Source organism: Semicossyphus pulcher, unplaced genomic scaffold, assembly GCF_022749685.1.
Source record: "Semicossyphus pulcher isolate SPU_LCO1_2020_fin unplaced genomic scaffold, fSemPul1.0.p SCAF_3, whole genome shotgun sequence".
In the NCBI taxonomy this organism is placed as follows: Eukaryota; Metazoa; Chordata; class Actinopteri; order Labriformes; family Labridae; genus Semicossyphus; species Semicossyphus pulcher.
The window spans coordinates 11,663,718-11,684,337 of record NW_027211704.1 but is presented as its reverse complement, the minus strand read 5'-3'; the positions used below and the strand labels follow the sequence as shown (position 1 = coordinate 11,684,337).

At 41.2% G+C, this 20,620-nt stretch overlaps 1 protein-coding gene across 1 annotated transcript; it reads right to left on the bottom strand.

Moving 5' to 3' along the window:
• Positions 1-3,111: 3,111 nt before the first annotated feature.
• Positions 3,112-5,699, bottom strand: hrh1 (histamine receptor H1). Its single transcript, XM_069678858.1, is given in 1 exon segment — positions 3,112-5,699. A coding segment is annotated over 1 exon segment (1,668 nt). The 3' UTR covers positions 3,112-4,031.
• Between the last annotated feature and the right edge of the window lie 14,921 nt (positions 5,700-20,620).

The window sequence follows — 20,620 nt, the reverse complement described above, 5'->3', positions numbered from 1 at the left end:
GTTTTTTGACATTTTATTTAGAAATACAACCCTTAATTTAGTTGTTTTTTTCTTTTGTTCATCCAAAAGCCTACTGAAATAGAATGTATTGAGCTAATGAGTCTAAAAATACTGGACTCAGCCTATCAAATACAAAATCACAGATTACAAGTGGTTTGCATATTTTTTTAAACAGCTTTTTAGTTCTCATTGCATGGCAATACTATACTGCTATAATTGATCTCCCTTATCACTAGGCTTTTGGCTTCAATTAACTTCCCTTAACTGCAAAACATGGTTACAATTTAACCAATGCCAGTGAACATACTAAACATAAACTCAACTTTGTCATTTTAACTTCACTGTTCTGTAAGTCAGGGTAACTCATTGAGTGAAGAAGGACAAAAAATGACACTTATTCCAATCATTCTTTATTGTCTTGGATAAAATATGTTTTCACAGTTTGAACACAAAACTTTTTTAAAAAGCTATAAAAAACAAGAACATTACAATGACACAAAACTATTGCAGTTTTCCAAAGCTAGTAAGAGCTGAGGGAAGAAAACTCCCTTCTTTTTGTTTAGTCTTTGAAGATTTGTCGTCTCTCTCTGTAGACGGGGAGACGGGTGAAGCATGGGTTGATGGGTGTCAGGGGTCGTGTGCTATGGTCAGTGTTCTGACAGGATCAAGTTGGAAACATTTTGACCCACTTTTTTGTCACTGTATTCCTCAACGCTATGTAAACAATATCAGATGATTTTTTTATTTATGGGTTTTGGCTTACAGTAAATATCTCTATCTAACATTTTTATTACTGCTTCTGTTGGTTTTGGCAAATCTTAGCGTGCAACTACCCTTGTATGTATAACAGAGTGCTCAGTTTCCTTTAAGACAAACAAAAAGGTTTAGGTTTGTTTTTACCGGTCCCATGGTTACCCCCACATAATGATGTGTCCTGTTTTGGTGTGTCTTCTGCTTCTTTGTAAACACAGAATTTCAAATCAACAGAGCCATTTCAAATCAAGGAAAGAGGTTGTTACATGTCTAATGTCCTTACTGATTTTGCACTACATAAAATATAACGGACTGAAGTGCAATGTATAAAGGACAGCACCAATGGCTGGATTATCCACTGCCCCTGGGGTTGCTGTATGTCAGTTTGCTTTTGGTAATTCGATTATTTGCAGATTTGTTTAGTAATTTAATTTGCACCAATTAGATGCAATTAACAGAGTCTGGCAGTATTACACAATCATATGGTCCCGTTTGGTAGTAGGGCCCTGTGTGAATCTGCACATAACATAGATGAATCCAGCTATTTATGTAGCTTACACTTCAGAGTATTTTCATACACAGAAAATGCCCATTTAGTACCGCCTTATGTTAGATGGCAGAGTAAGTGACTATCCCTCAAGTGATAGATATGCTCAGTCATAACAAGGAGCATGATCTACAACAGGAGTGATCATTTTAAGGCTCTCTGGTGTGTGTGAAAATACTCCGTGGGAATAAAACACAGAGCAGGTAGAATTTATTGTAAAACCATAAACGTCCATATGATTTACATGAACATCAAAACATTCAGTGGCCACACGGTGAAAGCATGTGAAGATGAGGGCCACTTATCTGTGAAAAATTGTGAAAAGAACATCTAAAAAATGAACACCCACCAGCCTCATGCTGGCTTGAGCTTGTCAACAGGGACTTACTTAACAGATGACAGTGTGCACTTTTGCGTCTTCGGTTCAGATCATCTCATCTTCCAGCTCAGTTCCACCCCCCTCTGATTTGTTTGATTTGCTTAAGTAGTGACTCACACACCGCCTGCGCTCACTGGACACAGGAAACATTATACAAGTTTTCTTGATCCAGAAATGGTTTGGGAGTAATGGCTGTTTATGTATTACTGACCAATTTTAGACTCTGTTATTTATGTGATAAATTATGAATAGGTACGGAAGCCCTTAGAGGGAAAAAAGGAGGGGAAGGAGTGGGCGGGAAAATGATGGTGATCCAAGTCTGATGTAAAATTCTCCCGTGTTTCTGAATAAAGAACAGGTTAAAAAAAAAAGCTTTGACAAGAATATGAAGTTCAATTTATTTATCAATTTAACACGTCAGGAGAAAAAAGAATTTCCATGTGAAGAAAGTTTTTTCCAGGTTAGTTATTCTAAGTTTTCAAGGCTTTTTTTCAGCAAAAGAAAAAATTTAAGCATTTGAAAAAAGCTTGTTGTAATACTCATTTTGGCCACAAGAGGCTGGAGTGCACTCTGCCCCATGTCATAAATAGAACTAAAAGGTTTTTTTTTAATGGTTTTTTTTAGCAAATTATGCAACATTCAGTCTTTCTTTTGGCTCGAATACATTTAAAGTAACAATCCTGATCTTTGTCCTTTAAATAAAAGTCTCTTCAGTCACTATCTATCAACGAATAAGTTAACACAATGGTGATTGAGCCTATGGTCCACTGATAAAAGCCTTTGTATTTGCAGTATATCGTATTTTTATTTGGTGTCTGTGGCGACATTTGCGGAATAAATCCCAAGCGGTGCCCAGTTAGTGACGGTTTTTTCATCACCCAGCAGTGGTTGGTCTACCGGAGAGGGTAGGTGGAGCTAAGCGGCTGCAATTCGTGTTTCTGTAAGCATTGCAAGTAAACAGTAATCTACTATGGCTGAACAAACAAAGATAAGATCGATGACTACAGATACAACTTCAAAAATAAGTGAAAATCCAAAGAAAAAGAAACAAATTCGACGCTCAGATGAAGGCAAACAGTCTAAAAAGGAAAGTGAGGAAAAGATTTAAAACCATGACAAAGCGAGTCAGCTGTAGACGTCTGGTTAAATTGGTTATTGCTAGTTTTGAACTGTTCAAGAGCACAAAAATTGAAATCTTTGAGCTTGTCATTTTAAGTTTTAAATGAAACACAGCCTCTAAGGAATTTTAACATTCATAAAAAAAAAACTGACTTGAAAAATTGGTCAATTGATCTGTAAATAAACGTCTAAAAAGAGAGAAATATTGTTTATAGGACAAGACAAAACATTAAAATCAAGAAGTCATTGTTTTCATTAAAGAAATGGTGAAATGTTAATCGGACAACAATTTAACGTTTTTATTTGCGGCAGGATTGCAGGAATAACCTTTTCTAATGGGGTCATAATGGTGCTGTTACGATTTGTCTCGAGCTCGATGGATGCTCGTGTTTTGTTCCAAATATCGATTGAATACATTTGCAGTTTATGAGTCTTAAAATGACGGCAGCCTGTCTGCGGGTCTGTGGATGATATTTGGTGCTCTTTAAGCTAATGACATGACAAGAGGAGCTACATCGCATCAGAGAAGAGTTGAATGTAAAAAGCTGCAGTTCGTAAAGGTTACTCTTCTGTGGGTTGACAGAGGGATGTAAGTGGTGGTCATGCAGACACATCCCTGTAATAATGCAGGGTGGATAAATTATTTTTTAAAAAGTTCAATGAAACCAAAAGATTTTGAATCATAATGAAAGCTTGCAAAAAGTCTTTGGAGAAGTGTGAAATAAAGAAACAGATCTGGCAAGATTAGATTTTTCCTCAAGTGACATTACAACGGACAACTGATCTCTTGTATCCTGTTTTAATGACGAGGCAACACTGTGACAAATACAACAGATTACAGCTTTGCACCAGTGCAAAATATATAAAAATAATAAAGAAAATTATTTTCTTTTTGAAACACGTTGGACATTAAATAAGTTTTCATCCATTCTGAGCCGTGACGTGACATTCATGCTCCTGTTTCCAGGTTGAGAGATCACATCTTTTCATTGTAAAGGTCTCTGGTCCTGTACACTTTACATTAGCATAGAGAAGCAAAATAAATAACATTACAACATCATAACATAAATGACAACATCATCTGTTGCCATGAGTCTGAACTAAAGTGCAGTAAGTAAAACAAATATAAGATCCTGACCAAACAGAACAGACAAACAAAACATCTCCACTGGCCCTAGCAAACCGTTGCCCCGTTCTCATCAGTGACAGAAGAAACACTTTGATTTTATTCTGTCAAAAACGAATGTTCAGAATGTTTTTGAAGACTCGTTTAAAGTTCCCGTTGCAGAGCGGGTATATAAAAGGGTTCAGAGTTGAGTTGATGTAACCTAGCCATATGGTGAACATGTGTAGGTCGTGGTGCACGCACTCTTTGCAGAACGCCATGACCATGAAAGCTATGAAGTACGGTATCCAACACAACATGAAAGCAGCGATTATAAAACCCAACTGCTTGGCTGCCTTGTGCTCCTTATGGATCCTCAGGCTCTGGATACGCCGACGTGATTGATGGATGAACCTTTGCCATGTTTGTCTCAGAGTCACCGCATTGTTTGGGTCCAACTTGGCACCTTTGACCCCTCCTTCAGTCCAGGGCAGAGTGCGGTGGGGGCCGAAGTTGTTGTAGAGCACAGATGTGTATCTCTGCGCGTCTGAAACTTGATTTATATCACAGACACCGCTCACTGAGTTCGGCACTGTGACGTGACATTCATTCAAAGAGGCTTGAAGTTTGTTCTCGTCATTTCCCTCTGTGCAGTTTACCTCCTGTGGCACTGAAGGTCGACTCAGGGGAATCTCAACGTCTGACTGCTTCTCCTCAGGAGACAACGAGCACCTTTTGGTCACTCTGAGTCGCTTTGATGTCATGGCAAGCAACGACTTCTGCTGGCCCTTTACACCGATTTTTCTGTGAGATCTGGATGAAGCAGTTTTGGTTTTATCTGAATCCTCGAAGGAATACACCTGATCGAGAGTGTTCTGGTCCAACAAGCGTTGTCTCTTAGAGAGTTTCATCGGAACCTCGAGTTCCCTCTTGGGTGATTTCGACACATCTCTCACAGGCGATAGAGCATTTTGTCCGTTCTCATTTTCCCCGAATGAATCAGTCGGATGAATGATTCTTTCCCTGTCCCTCAGATGTTGTCTCACTGCCAGGTAGATGTGCGTGTAAAACCACAGCATCAAAATTGAGGGTACGTAGAAGTTGAAGACAGCAGTGATGACTTTAAACCACGTGACAAAGCGAAAATCTGTGTCACACTTGTTCTCCTCCTCAGGTTTAAGGTCCACGTGAGTGAAAGACCTCCATCCTAAAATCGGAATAATCCACGTCATTGACAGCAGCCATGCTCCAGAAATCATCGCGCTGGCTTTTCCCCTTGTCCGATATTTGAGGTACTTAAGCGGTTGTCTGACGGAGCGGTACCGGTCCAAACACAGGATAAACAAGCTGAAAATGGAGGCGGTGCTAGCCACGTAGTCCATGATAAGCCAAAACTGGCAGACAGCCCGTCCCAACTTCCACTCATCTTCCAACAAATACACCAGGTTAAGAGGCATAACTGTGGCCCCCACAATGAGATCCGCCACAGACAGACTGACGATGTAGAGATTCCCTACGGTGTGGAGGCTCTTCTCTCTCTTCACGGCGTAGAGAACGAGCAGGTTCATTACGATTGTGAGGAGAGAGAGAAACCCCAGAATGACTCCCAGCAGAACGTTCTGAAAAGGATAGTTGAAGTTCAGGGTGTGATTGCTCCTCAACAAGTCACCATCCAGCCCGCTGTTATTGCTGTTATTGACGTAGCTGTTGGTGTTGAGGTGAAGAGGGTCTGTGGAAGGTGACGGACCAGGTTCCATCATGGTAGATGAGATGGTCACCTCTAGATTCTGTCACATTGTGGAAAATTCCAGGCCAGAGTGTCCTTCGCTTTCAGCGACACGTATGGAGCATTAAATCATGTGAGGACGGTCTATTCGGTCATCATGGATGAAACACCTTGGTAAGGCTGGTAATCCTTTAAATACTTGGAAAGATTTGCATTCTCCTTTCAGTCCATCCTTTATGTAACTCCGTGGTGGTCTTACCTGGAAAACATAAAGAAAGAACATTTAAATCGGTCAAAGTGTCACATACTGTTACTTTATCGTGGAGAATGATGTGTGCAGTATGTGCAGAGACTGAAGCACATGACTATTTTGCAGAAGTGTCTGCTGAAGGCGGAAAGTTTCTTTGTGCTCATCTTCAACGTACTAGTTTGATGTTCTGACAACACAGTTTGGTCATAGTCCAATATGACCAAGAAACATGAAGCCTCAGTGAAGTGGGAGACATCTATGTCCAGTAGCTAATGTTTTGAAAAGATTAGCATAACAATAGATTCCGTAATGATCAATGTAATTATTGTGCTGTATAGAGTATTTAGGGACCGGTGCATTAAAGTTGGGGTATGGGTTTCTGATTTTTGGATTCAACAGCCAAACGTACAACCCTCCCTTATTGTCCTTCAGAAGCTCTGCCCCATAAATTTATAGGGGGTATTATGCAAACCTCAAGCTTCATATTTCACTCTGTGATACCTGTGGAGTAGCTTAGCATAATTTACAGTTAAAAAAAACACTGTTGCTCAGTGCAGGCCCTCACACAGCCTCTCCTAAAACGCCCCTACAAGCCCACTTTCTTCTGATTGGCCAGCTCTCCGAAGCCCACTGAGGCATAACTTTGTGACGTCACAAAGTGCAGCGTGTAGAAAAAACTGTGTGAAACCTGGCGCTCACAGCAGCCTGCAGCCTGAGCTGAGAAGCCTGGGGATTACTCCAACATACTTTTATCTACAGACTTGAAACTTCGCCCACGTTTAGTCTGGACATCCAACATTGTAAAATTATATATATGTCTTAAAATGTGAAACAGCATAATACTCCCTCTTTAAAGGATGTGCATTGCCAGGAAAATGGCTCCAAGAACTAAAAACAAGCAAGAGAATGAGAATTTGGAGTTTCCGCTGAGCGAGGGTGAAGAAGTGGAAGCTTTTTAATAGTGTTGTTTGGTTCCTCGTTGGCACGGAAGAGGACGATTAACCTGCAAAGTCAGAATTACGTGCATAAAGGTGACCTGTTGCTTATTGGCTGGATAGTGTTGTGTGCTCATCAAGCACACATCCAGAGGAGACAGTATGCGGACAGTAACGATTTATAGGCTGATTTTGCTGAGGAGGGCATTGCTGGCTCTACTGCAATGCCCTCCTCACCGGACTCCCCGCCAAACTCATTAACAGACTACAAATTATTCAGAACTCAGCCGCCCGGATCATCGCCCGCACCAAATCGTCTGACCACATCACCCCTATTCTCATCCAACTTCACTGGCTCCCAGTACAATACCGCATCCAATACAAAAACCTCCTCCTCACATACAAAGCTCTCCACCACCTAGCCCCTTCTTACCTCGGCGACCTCCTCCAAGATCACAGCCCCTCCCGCACCCTCCGCTCAGCCTCTGCTGGACTACTAACCAACCCCACATCACGCCTAAGCACCATGAGAATATGGAACTCCCTCCCCCCACACATAAGACAGTCAAACTCCATCACAACATTCAAAACCAAACTCAAAACCCACCTGTTCAAACTGGCTTATTCACTTTGACACTGTGCACTACACTTGTTTTAGGTTGTTGTCTGGCTTTAATAATGTTTGATGTTTTATTGTATGCTTTTATTTCCTGTAAGGTGACCTTGGGTGACCTGAAAGGCGCCATCAAATAAAATGTATTATTATTATTATTACACACAAACGTGTATCAGATTAAAACCGCAATACCACATCCTTGATGTCAACGTATTCCTTTCCAGATAAAACTCCTACATTAGAAATCCTACTTCAGACGTGTAAGCAGTGTTTTACTTTAGTACCTGCTGGATTCTGACCTACTTTGAGCTTCTTTATATACAGTGAAGCGGTGCCCAGCCTCGGGTTGGATATTTTATCGCTTTATGCCTCAAAGAAGTAATTAAAATAAAGCATTTGAAAAGGTAGAGAAGGGAAATGAGTCTTTGGTGGAGCTGCAAACACAGACGTCCAAAATGTGACTGGAACCCAAACTAGACCTCTTTTTTTGTGAAAGGGCCATGAGCTAAAAAACTGCGTCAACAATATTCAATGTTGTAAAAACACATGTCAATCTGAGATGTAGGAGTGGGTTAGTTGTATATTGTAACATAAAATGGAAAAGAGTACACAATTGTACAGTATTTTCATTTGTGTTAAAATATGTCTGTTGGGTATCTTTACAAAAGCCGACTGAAGAGAAACTTGAAAAGACAAAATTCATCCAGCCCCAGTTTCTTGTAAAAACAGCTCCACACTTCCTGTAATCATTCCCTCCTCCGGTATGGATAAACAGTATATATTAGCTAAAATCTCCTCTTGCTCTTTCTCTTTCGCTGTCCAGCTGGCTTCCTTTAACACTCTCATGAGGGGAGTGTGGCCAATTCCCATCCGCGACACAGCAGCAGACAAACTGAGAGATTGGAGGGAAGGAGACACACTTACATGCGGCCTCTGTTGTTTGATGGAATCTGGGTTTGAGGATTTATTCAATCCTACACTGCGCCGTGTGAAAGAGCACAGCGAGACAATTGTTATTAAGTCATATCAATACACTGCAGGGGGGGGGGAAAGGGACTTATCCAAACTGTTTGGGGTATTGATTTTTAAGAGTGTAGACTGAAATAAACTGGTTGCCATGGAGGCAGGTAGGCGTTTCTAGACATAGCTGCGGACTTTTCTTTCTGTGATTAATGAATTACGTCATTTGGCCTCTTGAGGACCCTCACACTCAAACCTGTGTTTAATCCTCCTGAAAAAATTTACTATGCTATTCGTGTTATTTTGCCTGTAAGACCACACGACTGACTTAAACTGAATATTCCCTCACAGCAGCATGAACTGGAGATGCTTGAATCAATGATGTCAATGCACATGTAAATTAAAGTCCTGTCTGGGTTTACAGTGAAAGCTGAATGAAAAAAACTTCAAGAAAAAAAAGATTCTTAAATGTTAACAAATGTGATTTTTGTTCATTCCCAATAATTAATCTTCCCCCCTCGTCATCCAGCGGATATCACCGTATCTTTTTGTCTGCATCTTCTGCATCCCTGTGTCTGGCTGCTTACTCACTGATGACACACACTCACTGGAGTGGGAGGGGGGGAAAAAAGAAGAAAAAAAAACTACTAACCTCCCAAATATTTCACTATTGTGGGGAAATAAGAGAGACACCCACAGCAGCGGAGGTGGGGCTGAAAGGTTTTCTGTAGCTCATCTGTAGAAAATGACGAATTCTGATTGTCAGAGTGGTTTTCATATTCAAAAGAGGGCAATGCAGGAGGAATGGTAATGGGTTCCTTCTCATCTGCATGTTGGCATCTCTTTGCTTCCATCAACTGAGTTGTGACAAAATAAGACTGAATATTAAAAGCTGTCAAAAAACTAAAGCTGCGGAGGATGTATGATGAGCATATTCGAGGAAGTATTCCATTAAAAGCTTCAAATTTGTAATAAAGTCGTTTTAAATCATGTTTTTTTTTTACAATTCATATGTATTAAAAACACTTGTGTACATTGAATATTGTGCACAGACTGCTATTCTACCTCATTATTTGAAAAGAATCTTCATTTGAAGCAACCTACTAAAAAGATCCTTAAGATGCGTATACTAGCTATAATCCAGCTAATTTGATAGCATTCCAATTAATGTATGACGTAACTATGAATTAAAGTTCCTTAACTGATGATTAAGTGTGAACTAATTACATAAATCACAATGAATTATTTAATTAAAGCAACAGGAAACTCTCGATACACTCTGCTTTAATTCATGTAATAAATCGCCGTTTTATCCTTAGCTTCCAAACATCTCGTTGGCCTTAAATCTGAGTCTCAAATATGTGATTGCAAACATATTTCTCGCTTTGTTTACCGCATTTGTGTTTATGCGAGAGCTGCCTCCACACCACAAATATTTAGGAGCCTTCTTATTCACCCATTTCGCCAAGAACAACAAGATAAAGAGGGATTGATTGCTTGGATATTTGCGCAGCACACTTGTTATCGCTCCAGAAAATGACAGAGGATAATAACCCGATCCTAATTGTCCAACAAGATTATCTGTAATGACCGCTGCCTCTCTGATTTCATTACAAAATTGCAGAAACATGGACTAAACATGGACGAAACGACCTGACTGAGCCTATTTATCAAGAGAACAATGCCTCTCACGCGAAAAGTCCGGTGCGTAAAGAAGGCACCTGTTGCAGGATCACACATGAAAACTTTCAGCGCGATGGACGCGTGCACATACTGTCACAGCAGTCCGACAATGAAACGTTTTCTCATAAAAAAGTTCGGTTCAAACATTACGGCAGCGTCTCTGCAGTAGGAGAAAACACCGACTCACCAGTTGTGTACGTGGATTTCCTGTAAAGTCCGGTTAATTCCAGCCTGTACACCAGGTCAAATTCAGAAAACGAGTGAAGGACGGAGGTTGGAGTCGCAAAGATAAACTCTTCCTCCCTCCGTGTCGCTCTCTCTCTCTCCCAGGCTCACTCTGTCTGTCTCTCTCCCCCCTTCTCTGGACTGAGCAGACTTTGGAGTCCACATGTTGTGCGCTCATCAATTGTAGCCATAAAAAATTACCTCCTTACTGGAAAGACCTTTCACCTGAAGGAATTGCGCACTATGATTCACAGTGTGATGCACTGTACAGTCGACACGCAGACAGTGAGTAGGGGATGAAACGCCCTGCATGTCATGAACGCAGTGAAATTTATATGCAACTATTTTGTAAAGAGTTCTGTGATGGTTTTTAGAGTGGGATTTAAACGGACAGATTGTTTGTACTTGTACAGCTGAGCCTTTCAGTGGAAATATTTTATCAGATAGGTGTGAAGGTGGGAGCTGCATGCATCATCAGAGGTAAACTAAGGATAGCCATGATCAGACTCATACAGTGTGCCGAGCAGTGGCAGCGGTCCTCCTGCTGTTTTCAAAATGAGGAGTTTGTTGTTCCGGACTCCAGCAGGCAGCATCTCCCAGTGTCAACAGGTCCATCAGCATGACTAATATTATATATTTGTTCCAGGACAGCCACTCATATTGGTTCCAGGAGTCTTCTGCAAATTATTCACTTAATTCCTCACCTGAAGAGCCTCCCTCTCAAGTAATACGGCTCACCAGCTGTCTGAGATCAGCACACCCACCCACGGCAATGTTTTTTCTCATTCGGCGGAGTTTGTGCGTTTACTTAGCACATAAGGATGACTGGTCTACCTTGGGTTTATGCCATCAATGTGTTGAATTGAAGTTATTTCTCAGCTTTGAAAATTGGTATGTTCTGTGAGGTGTGAGTCAGACTCATTTCCTTTGGGAAGAATCCAAGGAAGTAGCGAGCCTACAACAAGTTCTTAGAAATAAAAATGCACATTTAATGTGTCAAAGTCGTGTTGTTAAAAAGCAAAAACAAAGTGAAAGCTTGGACAGAGGACGGTTGTAAATGGCCTTTCTGCAATTGTTTTATTGCTGCGGTTTTATAACAGTTGTATAACCACTGTCCCTGATCCATAAATTCTGCTGTATTCATTTACAGCCTCCGTGTTTTTCTGTTTTTATACATCGTTTTAAAAAAAGTTGTGCTTTTCACAACAAGGTTTTGCTTACAATCACTTAAGCTCTTTCATAAACCTATTCTGAAGTGGTCTCATACTCCACACTGCAGCTGTCAAGTAATCTAAAGTCACAGTTTGCCTTCAAAACAATACAAACATACTTATCTGTCAAGTGCATATTGTGTCGAGTGTAAGGTGTTACCTTCACAGCCAACAATCGTGCTGAGCCATTGACAAATAGTTGCTGAAGGCCCATTAGGAGGGCATGGTTGATAACATTCATCCCATCTCAGGGCCCTGTGCTAAAATCGTTTAACGGGTGCTTGAGAGAAAGAAGCTCTTCAGTCAAGATTAAAAACTGATTGTATTCCCTGGCTCCCATTAAATGTGGCATTCCCCAGGGCTCAGTTTTAGGACCTTTTTTATTGTCATTATATACACACGTATTTCCCCTTTGCTCCTTCTTCAAGAGAAGAGAAATGACCTCCTGTATAAGCCACTTTAACAGTCTATAAACAACATCAAACGATTGATGATGAGGAACTAACTTCAGCTAAATCAAAAGGTTACCATGTCGGCCCTTGGGTTATTGCTCTTGGGCCCCTGTTCCAATGAGGTTAAAAAGCTTGGTGTGCTCTTGGAGGCTTCAATTAACTCAACAAGTCAGCTGTGTTGTGGATCACAGCTTTTATGAGCTTAGAACCTCAGCCAAGTCAAAGCTATTTTTATCTCACAAGAACTTTGAAACTGTTTTGGCATGCTCTTATCACCTCTCAGCTTCCTTATTGTATGTCCCTGTACATGGGAAAACCAGTTCAAATATTTCACTACTCCACAAAGAAAAAAACATAATCAACATCAAGACATCACTGATGTTCTGGCTGAACTGCATCGGTTTACAGTAAAAAACAGAAGCAATTTCAAAATTTTAATATTCACAAGCCTTAAATGGATTAGGTCTAAATATATAGTATATTACTGATCTGCTAGTTACGTATTCTGCCCTCAGGTGTTCCACATAATAACTCCTCTCAGTTCCTCAATCAAACCTAACAAAAGCAAAAGTTATCCCGTATTTCTGGGCTCTTGAATTGTCTCCCTTCCCACATAAAGTTCTGTTCTACTATTGACGTGATAATCTCAAAGATTTCGTTCTCTTTGGCGGCACCTATGGCGATAAATGGTGATTGGGGAGCACACTTCCGAGATATCCAGACATTGTTGCATGTGTGACGTCCACGGTTGGCTCCGGTTGTAACTCTTGATTTTCCTCGCTGACGGTCGCTTTCCTTTTTGCTTGTTTCCTGTTTGCCTTCATCTGAGCGATTTGTTTCTACTTCTTTGGTTGTTCACTTATTTTTGAAGTTGTATCTGCAGTCATCGATCTTTTCTTTGTTTGTTCATTCATTTGTTCTTTGTACCCTCTCTGGCAGACCAACCACTGCTGGGTGATGGAAAACGTGTCACTAATTGGGCGCCGCTTGTGATTTTTTTTCCGCTAAAGTCTCCACAGACACCCAGTCTGTAATACTGCAAATGCAAAGGCTTTCATCAGTGGGCCATCGGCTCAATCACCATTGAGTTACCTCATTCTGTGATAGATAGTGACTTAACAGATATTTATTTACATGAAAATCTTCCAGATTACTTTAAATACCCACCTCTTTTTTAATCTTGCTTTTAGTTCAGACTGATATTGTGATGATGATTTTATGTGATATCCACTTACATATTGATTTAACCTTTATAGATACACACAGATATCATGTATCATTGACTATTCTTGTATTATCCCTTTACTTGTGTATGCCACTCCGGCAAATTGTAAGCCATCTGCATCTACTGGAGAGATGCACTTTGGGTCAACTCCTGTAGTTTTTAAAAGTGCTATTTAAAAAAGTGACTTGACTATCTCTGCCTGTGCGGTTAAGAGCCTCCTAATGATCCTCCTTGTGTGCTGTACTGATAATTAGTCTGGGATTGATCTGGCCTCCTCTATGCTTTCACATAATGTGAAAGGGCAGCTTAGCCAAAGGGATCCTGATGGGATGTAAAGTCCGACCACTCAGGGAGCTTCTTTTATGTTATCAGGAGAGACGCTTACAACGTTGAACGTTCAGTCTGATTGTGTCATGAAGGGTAACGTTTTTCTGCCAGCCCTGTGTGAGTCTGCGATGGAAGCAACAGGTCAAGAAATACAGACACTGGAAAATAAGAAGTTTCTTTGTGGTGCTATAGGAAGGTCAGAGACTGGAGTCAATACATTTTACCCTCTTGGGGATGTCACTGTTTACACTGGATTTGAACCGCTCCGGCCCAAGTTGGGTCTAAACAAACCTTCACTCTTTGGCAGATGTTCATGAAAGTAAACTCACATATCATGGCTGCACAAAGTCAGTGCATCATTCAGTGCAAATGTTGTTTTACGCTTATGAACGAAGCATAGATCTATTTACCTTAATCACTGTAGGATAATTATTAGAGTTAGTATAACGTTACACACCTAGATGTCCTTTCAGACGCTTGGCCACATTTTTCCAGGTTTTAGACACAAAAAACATTTGATGTTTTATAAGGAAGGAAGCTGAGAGCAGCATGGTGTTTCTTTTAAGTCTCAGCTCGGCTAAGACTTAAATGTTAAGAGATAAACATGACTGGTTTTGCTTAGTTTTGCCTGATATGGCATGTTTAAAGGAAATGAATAACTTCAGAACAGTGACTGAAATCGCTTCATATTTTAAACATCAAACAAAAGGAGAGCACATGTGAGGACTGCTGAAGTCTAACTGAATTTGTTTTATATGATCATATTTACTCAGCATGTGTCTGCAGTCTGAGTTAAAACCCAGTTTCCACAATTAACTTTAATAAAGTTAATAAACTTTTATTTGGTAAGTTCTCCTAACATGCAGCAGCAGGTACTTATTATGTTCAAACGAACGATTACTACAACTTGTGTTATTTGTTGTTTTACCACAGAGGTCATGTGACACCCGATCCAGTTCCAGTGGTTGAAAGAGACTCTTAGATGACGTTGAAAGCAGTATTGCCCTAGTAAGTGCACTGTTTTGTTATGCATACTCATTTTTGTTGCTTAATTTACTATTATTACTGATGACTTCTTTATAATTTCAATCAGGACAGACTTCATTATGATTGAACAATTATTTATTTACAAGTTTGTAAAGATGTCTTCATGTACGAAGGGGTGAGGCCGAGAGCAGCATAGGATGGTGGTGAGGAAAGGATGCAGGGTGAGCTGAGGAGCCGAGGAGCCGGACTTGGACACGGATGAGATGGTAAATGGCGTGGAGGAGGGTTGCAGTGATCGAGCTGAAATGACAGCGGAAGAGAGAACAGCTTTAAAAATTCACAGCAGCAGGATGATTGGTCGACAGCAGCGAGGCTAAATCTGGTTGGTTTTGTACCTTAAAATAGTAGACGCCCATAATCAGCTGATCACCAGACAGAGAGGGGGCGAGGGGGAGAACGTGCTCATGAATGAATGAGCATGCTTGAACTTACGCTGTGATTATGTGACGTCACATTTTATGTCATTGGATGCTTTAAATGAAACTTTTCATAATGAGCAAAAGAAAGCCAAATATTTGTCTTCTGCCTCTCCAGCAGCTGCTTTTTATCAGCTTTCTCCTGTTCTAACGTCACCTGTCTGTGGTTTAGTGTTTCAGTTTCACTCCGGCTCATTTAACATGAGGGCGCCAAGGGACAACAGCTAAAGCTTTTATGGCGAACATTCAGTTTACAAAGATGTTGATTAATGTGCATCGTCCTTGATAAAACAAAGTAAAATTGATTAATAAAATCAACTCGACTATAAATCGGTTTTCAGGCTCATTTCGCACCCACACAGCAGGTGTCTCCCTCCTGGGGGAATGTGTGGGCAGACCGAGCTTCATTGACATCTCAGTTCTCACACTATTGTTTGTTTTGTCGCTGCAGTTTGTGCGAGACAAATGACCTTTTCCTGCACGGCTGTGTGGAGCTTGGTGACTAAGCAAACACCTAACCTTGCTCAGCACAACTTCAGAGGTAATAAGAAATCAGAATAACACCCTTTCTTTATATAGTCGTCGCTGTGAAAACAACACGACGGTGGAAGCTGTTAAAAAGACTCTTGAGCACTGTTATATGCATGAAACGTGTGTGAAGTGTGAACCTTCACGCGCACGGTGCAGGCCGCTGCACAGACCTGTTGTATGACTAACAATCACAGTTGAAAGAGCAGGTTTATTTTCTGTTACATCTCTACTTTCGAGTCTATAAAGTCTTATATCAGTCTTACAAAACAAATCTTTGGACATACTAAACAATGAGTGCTTCTACCATCCCTAATCTCCCTCACAGGAGGAGCGAGGTGAGGAAAACAAAGGAGAAAAGAGGGATGGGATGAAAAGAGGACGTGTGTCTGTGCGTGCGCGGATTGAGGCGGAGGAGAAGTCAAGGAGGAAATAGAAACCTAAATTGGAAACATTCCCAGACATTGACCTCTTCGACCTCTTTGGGAAAATCCTCTCTTTCATCAAATACCATCAAGGTGGTTGATTGGATTTACTCTGTGGCCAAAAACGGCGCCGCCTCGAATGTATTCATGAAAAGAGAAAGCTTGCTGCTGTTAGTTAGCCTCCTCTGAGGACACGTACAGCAGCAGGGTGGGATAAATGAGCCATCAGGGATTTTATTAGACAGGTAGATCAATATTTATATTCTATAATTCATGCAAAAGCTGCGTGAAATGTCTTCACTATCCTCCGACCAAAGATTCAAACTGACAGACTGTGATGTGACTGTCACGGATTGATAAGATTCTCTATTTCTGCTGCACAGCTGTGTGAGTAATCTGATTTCCTTTGTGCACCTGTTGGTAGTATCCGTGCGTGCGCAGAGGACGTGACAATTTAAGTATTCTAATTCGTGCGTGTGTGAATGAGTGCGTCTGAGGTCTTCCTGATTTGATTTAGGTCAGTGTGCACAACGGGAGCCCTTAATGGCCCGTTACTGCAGGCTGCAGGGACAGAAGCAGGCCGGTTACAGCACGTTGCTGCGTGGGGTGATGCTATCTGTGAAATCAAACCAGATGCTTGTAATGAAAGTCACTTTTGATCCATCAATGATTTCCTAAGCTTTATATCTACGTCCGTCTCAGGCCGCAGCTACAGTGTTTGACCTTAAACAACAGACACTCACATTATGGCATTACAGCTAATGATTTCTGACCACAGCAAGACTCAGAGAGCCGTGCAGCCATGTCTGTGTTTTGTAGGCCAACAGTGACATCTGCTGGTCAGGTCTGCAAATGCTGCAGAGGTCTACTAATGCAGCTATCATCATGTAGGGGCAAAAGGTGGGGCATTAGCAAGCCCACAAACAAACTTTATGAGTAGGGAATCAATACAGTAAATCCTTTGTAAACTCAGGACCAGCCTGATAATCTCGACTATCAGCCGCTCTCGTCTGTAGATCAGTGTGTCTGATAATAAAAGGAAGGGAAGAGCCTCTTAAAACAAACCCATCTGATGTCATAGAAAGGTATAAACTGAAAGGTGCAAGCGCTGAATTAGACTCCAGGCTGCTAGTCAGTACGCTGAGACAGAGGAAAGTCCTCTTCATTTCACGATATAAACCGCAGGAAGCTGAGTTGCCCTTCATTTCTCCCATCCTCCTGGTACTTTTTGTTCCCTCTCTTCACATCCCTTACTCCTCCTCATATGTTCTCGCCTGCAGCGCTCTCTATTCTCTGATTTTTCTTACCAATTTAGACACCTCCTCACCACTTTAAGTGCAGCTGCTCTTACCTGTCCTGTTGTTGACCTATTTTTTAAGCCTTTATTGATAGATAGGACAGTGGATATGTTGGAAACAGGGGAAGAGAGAGCGGGGATGACACGCGGCAAAGGGCGGGATTCAAACCCAGGGCAATGGAGGACTATAGCCTCTGTACTTGGGCTGCTGATTTACCTTTTCAAATCGGTGCCCGTAATCTTCTGAACTCTGAGACTCATAATTATGTTCAAATTAAAGGTGGTCATACATGTCAGATTGTTTCAGGTAGTCTGCCACCAAGTTAATAAAACTTACACAGCAAAGTGAGTAATGGAGAGAGTATTGAACTCAACACTGTAAAAAATACTCCTTAAAATGGTACTTAAAGTGATACTCTGGAAGATTTTAATGTAGATATATGTCTGTTAAGTCGCTATCTATCGCCGAATGAGGTAACACGATGGTGATTGAGCCTATGACCCACTGATGAAAGCCTTTGCCTTTGCAGTATTACAGACTGGGCGTCTGTGTCGACATTTGCGGAAAAAATCACAAGCGTCGCCCGGTTAGTGACGTGTTTTCCATCAGCCAGCAGTGGTTGGTCTGCCAGAGAGGGTAGGCGGAGCTAAGCGGCTGCTTTTCCGGTCTCTGCAAGTGTTGCGAGTAAACAGTAATCTACTATGGCTGAACTAACAAAGAAAAGATCGATGACTACAGATACAACTTCAAAAATAAGTGAAAAAAAGAAACAAACTCGACGCTCAGATGAAGGCAAACAGTATAAAAAGGAAAGCGACCGTCAGCGAGGAAAATCAAGAGTTACAACCGGAGCCAACCGTGGACGTCTGGTTAAATTGGGAAGTGTGCTCCTGCAATTACCGTTTATCACCACAAGGGAGATTCAATCTTTAAGTAAACGTATGGAATTAATAGAAAATGTAACTTGGTTATAATCACTCATGCAATTATGTGTAAGCAGCATCCCGAGCTATATGTGGCTGATGGGCATACGTTCCAGATGAATCATCTAATGTTTGGTTTGTCAAACATCCTAAAAGAGTGAGATATCTGCCTCACAATTACACAGAGGCCAACATAACCAACCACATCTCCAGATTACTTTTTTGTGAATTCAATAATTAGAGCCTCCAAACTTTTCTTTTGCCTGTAATTTAAGACCATGCACGCCTCAAATTCTCACCTATGAAGCTAAAGAGAAGGTTACTTAAAGCTCCTGTGAGGAACTTTTGGTTTGTGTTGATTTTGGCGCCCCCTGTGGACAAAGTGACACCTCTTATCTCTTTGCTGATCTTGTCCTGTACATGTATAAGTCGTGTTTTTTAACAAAAAATCTCATCCTACTTTCTTTTAAATTTAAACATGTCACTGACTGTAATCTTTGCTGTGGAAAATAAAGAAAAAAGGCTGATTTGGCAGCGCCCGTTAACTGGCTCGTCTGACCCCCGGGAGGGGTTACAGGCATTAAAAATAACTATAAAGATATAATCAGTCTCATCACTGATGGTCTTGTTTGCATTTGTAGCTCATATAGTGGCAGCATTATTAATTTCAGTCTGTTTCACACCTAGCTAAAATCTCCTCACAGGAGCTTTAAACAAGCTGCTGATTCTTTATTGATTGACTAATAGATGGACCGAAGTATCTCATAATTTCATTTGTCAAATAAATATAGTGCAGAAACATAAACAATATTCACTCCTGGACTGTAATATAAGAATATAAAGGTAGCAGGAAATGAACATCCTTGAATACAGCCCCTTATAAATGCGTTTAAGAACAGTACTGGAGTAAATGTGCCGGTTACTCTGCACCACTGGAGTGGATTAGTCAGTCGGCAGTTTTCCTTTCAGCCAGAGGAATGTAAAAAAAAAAAAGCATCTCTCCTTCTGGAGTGTCCTTGAGCAAGCCACTTAATCCTCAGCAGCTCCAGTCATTTGGATTTGTAAGAGCGTCTGTGCAGCTGTGGAGGATGAACCAAATCTCTTTTAAAGAGAGAACTGCGTTAACATGTAATTTCAGCACTTAGTCATGTTATTTTGACGACACGTGTATCTCCTGCACAAAACCACTGTGGAACATAAAAGGAGCGTGTTCTGTTTAAAAGCTGGACTACATTTCGTCACGTCCTTTAAATTGTCTTTTTTTAATTACACTGAGGTGGAGGGGGGGGTGAAGGAGAAAAAAATGATTACAAAAACATATTCTCTGACACAGTGCGTCCAGGCAATTTGAATAAGGTCATTATTTGCCTCCCAATTGACTTGATTTCAACATTTCGTCATCATTGTCAGCGTTTTTTTTTCAAGCTGTGCTGCATCTGATAAATGCTTTTGTTAGGCTGCGTATCGGAGCCCTCTGCAGCGACACTCTATTTTGCCGCCGTCGAGGCGAGGCGACTGGCATTAAATAGAATGACAGAGGCCCACTTCATACGCCCTCTACATCATCTTCACTTTCCTTTTTATAAACCTCTCATCAGCCTCCCTCTCTCTCTCCTCCTCGCTCGTTCTCCCTCTCGCTCACCCCGTCTCTCTCTCTCTCTCAAATCCCTCTTCTCTCCCCTCTTCCACTTAATTTTCTCCAATTTACTCCGCTTCCCCCATCTCCTCTCCTCTCCTCTCCTCTCGCTGCCTTCCTCCATCCCTCAGTCTCTTGGGCATTTTGCAGTCACATAGTCAGGCATGTGAGGTGAAGGACTTATGTAATCTGCCTTCCTCGTAGTCACTCGTTCCTCAGTCTGTCTTTGTCTCTACAGTGGTGCCAATTTGACAATGAGGCTGCAGAAGGCAAAAAGCACCTCTTGTCTTTATGAGGAGGAATCCTGTTGTGCATGCATATGCGGACATTACTGTAAGTGTGCATAGCTGGAGGTGTCATAAAAATATTACAGACACATACAGTCTCACTTCCTGAATGCTGATGAGTTTTTACAGCTGAATAAAATGTTGTATACCAGATAAGCACCCTGAAACAAACAAAGTTGATCCACCCTGAGTAAGCAGAAACCGTGAGGTGTGAGCATATTGGATTAGTCCATCCCGGCAAATAGCCTGCACGGTGGAGGAAGGCAATATTCAGCCAAATCCTTGTGCTAGATAGCGGAGAGGCTCATCATGCACGTTTATCCGTCCTGAAATTCAATTTATATTCCTCCAGTTATTCCTCATGAAAAAGAAATGGCTGACTGGGGACTTTAAGGTATTTCACATGAGCTCCCGAATGAGGAATTAATGTTTACCTCAGATAAAGTGAAGGTAATATTCACAATGGTAAATAATTGATATTCATATTTTTAGCAAGAAGCATGTATTTATGATTTCTCATTAAGAGCAAAAATGATGTTAAAGCTCC